The following is a 3,495-nucleotide window of genomic DNA, read 5'->3' as shown; positions in this document are numbered from 1 at the left end:
GCTGAGGATCAGCACCCGGAGGGTGTTGGCAGCAAGATGGAGGGTGAGTGCCTCTGCCTCCGAGTCTGTGTGTGTGTGGGAGGGAGGTGGGAGAGGGCTTGGGGTCTGGCTGTGGTGCTGGGACTCTGACGCACAGTGCCCAGCATGGACTTCTGGGGAGGCAAAGGTTGAGCCAGCTTGCTCTGGGGAGCACGTCGCTCTCAACCAGAGTCCCCTCGATGGCTGCGGTGATTCGTGGGCCAGTGGTTCTTCCTGCAGAGGGTGGTGTACAGTAAAGCGCAGCTGATGCCGAGCCCAGCTGGTGCTGTGACCCATCTCCTCCATTACTCCGTTACAAAAGCAGAGCAGGCCCTGGGGGAGTCGAACAGCCTGGCCTCTTGCCAAGCAGGCACACATCTGCCCCAGCGCTGCTCTGGAGGCATCGTCATGGAGCTTTATCTCCCCATACCCTCGCCATGGCTGCATGCTAGCTGGGAGCATGTGGGGCTCAGTTCCTTGTAGCAGAGCAGTGGCCTCTTGGGGCCCCCACGACCTCTTCTCCACCTTGTCACCACCTCCCCATCTGTTTCCCCTGCTGGCCTGTCAGCCAGCATAGTGGGTATTGCTGGCTATAGAGTTGGGGAGCCTTGCTGGGCCTGCTGTTGCTTGTTTTTGGGGCTGCATGGAAGAGCTGGACTTGGGGCTTGTGCATGGGGCGGGCCACTTTCCTGCTACCATGTACTCTCGGCCCCAAGAGGCTGTGGAAATGGGTCCTTGGAAATGCATGGCCTTTTCTTCTGGCTGGTGCCCTGCAAGCCACAAGCTCCCTGGCCCAGTAGCCCATGGGGTGAAACTCAGTGCAAGGATCCTGTGTGAGAGTGGGGGGAGACCTTGCTAGCCTTGTGTGCTGGGCTGACTCATTGGCCTCCCCTTGGATCCAAGCGTGACATTGGGGCCACTGCTGACTTGAGCACCAGCAGCTCCATGCACAGAAAAATGCGCCTGAGCTATGCCGGCACGTGAGATGCAAGCCCAGAGCTGGCTGGAGGCTGCGGGGCTGGGTGCAGGGAACGCACGGCGGTCGTCACTTCTGCCCAGGCCAGCTCCGGCAGCGAAGCTGGCTGTGCCGTGTGTGGAGAGGCTGGCTGTGCTGTGTGGCAGCAGTACCTGTGTGCAGGTAGGGGCAGGGAACCGGCCTGCAGCTTCCTGTGCAGTCTGGCGTCCAGATGCCTTTCTCATGCCAACTGTGCACAAAGACCTTCCCCCACAATCTTATTTGTTGGGAGCCTCTATTGCCTTCAGACGCCTTCAGCTGCTAAGGAACCAGCCTCATGGCTCTTCCTTTCGTGTTTCACTGGGACTGAAACAGCTGAGGTTTTAAAGCTAGCAGGTACCGAGTGTGAGGACTTGCCATGGGCACGTGGAGGGTTTGCAGTCAGGCAGGCTTTGGGGATTGCAAGTGCCTCACGTGTGTGCAGGGGCTGGACCTGGCTTGTGGGGGCATCTGGCTTCAGCTCCACATGGTGTGTAGGCCTTCTTGCCCCCACTTTGGCCTGCAAAGGGCTACCTGGAGCTCCCACATTCCTCTCTGCACTGTGGAGTCCCTCCAGGAGGGGCTGAGGAGAGAAGCGCGTGTGCTGCTTCTGTATGAGGCGCAGTCATGGCGTCGTCCAGGGAAGCTGCTTGCAAGCAGACAGCATCTCCAGAGCTCTCTGCACTGTGGTCTGCCCCAGCCCTGCTCTCAGCCCTTGGCGTGCCCCAGCCCTGTTGTGTGCCTGTGTTTTTGTAATGACTTCAGCTGTTTTCTTATAAAGAAGCGTGTCCCAGGCCAGTCCCCAGACTGATGAGATGGCCCCAGCCTCCTGGCTGTGGCTAGGATCAAAGGACAGCAGAGACCCTGCAGTCAGTGAGGCCCCACAGGCCTGTAGAGAGCTCAGCATTTGGCTTTAAACTCCCCTTTGCATCCTTCGTTCTCCAAAGGCAGCCATGCTGAGTGGTGGCCATGAGGCCTGGGGAACCCAGGCACTGGCAGGAAATTTGGTTTCAGCATTTGCTCAGAGCCAGGTGCCAAATGCAAGCGGAAATGGGGAAATAAATTGCTCTGAAAACAACTTTGTACCCCCAACCTCTGCTCCCCAGGATGTCACGTGTAGATGGGGCAAGGGGGGAATCCCCAGACCTCCTTGGCGTGGCACATTCGGCTGTGTGCGGGCAGGCTTGTGCTTTAACTGCCTGGCGGGGTGCTGGGCCGGGAGCAGCTGCACATGTTGGCTGGGGCAGCATCCCTTCTTAATTTAAATGGCGTTTGACAGGCTGTTAATCTTTGACACGGTTTCCTTTGGGCATTGTGTTTGGGAGGCACCGAGGGGCTTGGAAGCAGAGTCGCTAGGCATGGGACGGGGTGTGGGGCAAGTCGACACCAAGCAGGCTGTCTTGGGGGCCCATCTCTGAGCGAGAGGATGAGGAGGGGGAGCAGCTCCTTCCTTGTTCATGTGCTCTGTAGGGTGCCGGCGGCTGGCTGCCTCTCCGTAAAAAGCTTGCTGCACAGAGGCAGCTTTAGAGAGAACGCGCAAAGTTCTTGCTGTGATTTGATGTGCTGAATTGGGCCTCTGGCCCAGGTGTAGGGTGGCTGTGTGGCTACACCGCCATTAGCTGGAACAGACGTGGCTGTTCCTTCCCTCTCCGAGTGGACGTGGCCTCCGAGTGCAGGCTTGTGTAGCAGGCAGGGCAGCCACGGGTCAGCGCAGGGGTTTAGCTAGCCCACACCTGCTTCTGAGGGGTAGGGAAGGGGCTGGGCTAGACATGGATGAAACGTGGTGGACTGGCATTGGAGAAGCAGAGAAGCCTCTTCCCAGCCTGGCCCCCTTCACATGTCTGCAAGGCCCTGCCCACTGTAGCTTGCCCCACCCAAATTCTGCCCCTTTGCTCTGCCCTGGTGGGTTCATCGGTGATGTGCTGGGTACCACTGTGGGTGTAAGAGGACAAGCAGACATGTCTTGTAATAGTGTACACCCCCCACCCAGTTCAGCATGGCTCAGGAACTGCTCGGTGCTTGGGGTCCAGCTCTAGTTGAGGCCGGAGTCTTGCTCTCGCACATGCTTGCAGGACTCCCAGCAGGTTGGGGGCTGGCCACTGGGGAGGGACGTCACAGTCTGGTCCACAGCCAGGATGATGACAGCTAGGGGCATTCTGGTCCCCGAGGTGGAATGGGCTGTAGTGGGGCCGGAGCAGGAGGTGGCAGCCTGAAGCGAACGCTTTTGGGGCAGGGTGCAGTGGTACCATGGGGGAGCACAAGTGCAACACTCCCCCTCACCTGTGCTGCCCTCCCCATCCCTCTCTGTTTGCCTTTGCAGACACAGGGAAGGACAAGCTGCTGGACCACGCTGTGCTGCTGCAGGTGATCAAGGAGCAGCAGGTGCAGCAGAAGCAGCTGCTGGACCAGCAGGCCAAACTGCTGGCTGTGATTGAAGAGCAGCACAAGGAGATCCACCAGCAGAGGCAGGAGGAGGGGGGTGA

General features: G+C 59.2%; 1 protein-coding gene across 4 annotated transcripts in view; it reads left to right on the top strand.

Annotated features, from left to right (window-relative positions):
- The window catches only part of SLC38A10 (solute carrier family 38 member 10), a 56,453-nt gene that overhangs the window by 44,648 nt on the left and 8,310 nt on the right, over positions 1-3,495 (top strand). For all 4 annotated transcript variants that reach the window (XM_019515743.1, XM_019515749.1, XM_019515757.1 and 1 more), the window contains one exon: positions 3,333-3,477. In XM_019515743.1, coding sequence (XP_019371288.1) covers positions 3,333-3,477 — 145 coding nt within the window. The remainder of the gene's footprint in view (positions 1-3,332; positions 3,478-3,495) is intronic.

The sequence above is a fragment of the Gavialis gangeticus genome, unplaced genomic scaffold (assembly GCF_001723915.1).
Source record: "Gavialis gangeticus isolate Ggan-Ray unplaced genomic scaffold, GavGan_comp1, whole genome shotgun sequence".
NCBI lineage: Eukaryota > Metazoa > Chordata > Crocodylia > Gavialidae > Gavialis > Gavialis gangeticus.
This window is presented reverse-complemented; position numbering and strand designations above follow the sequence as displayed.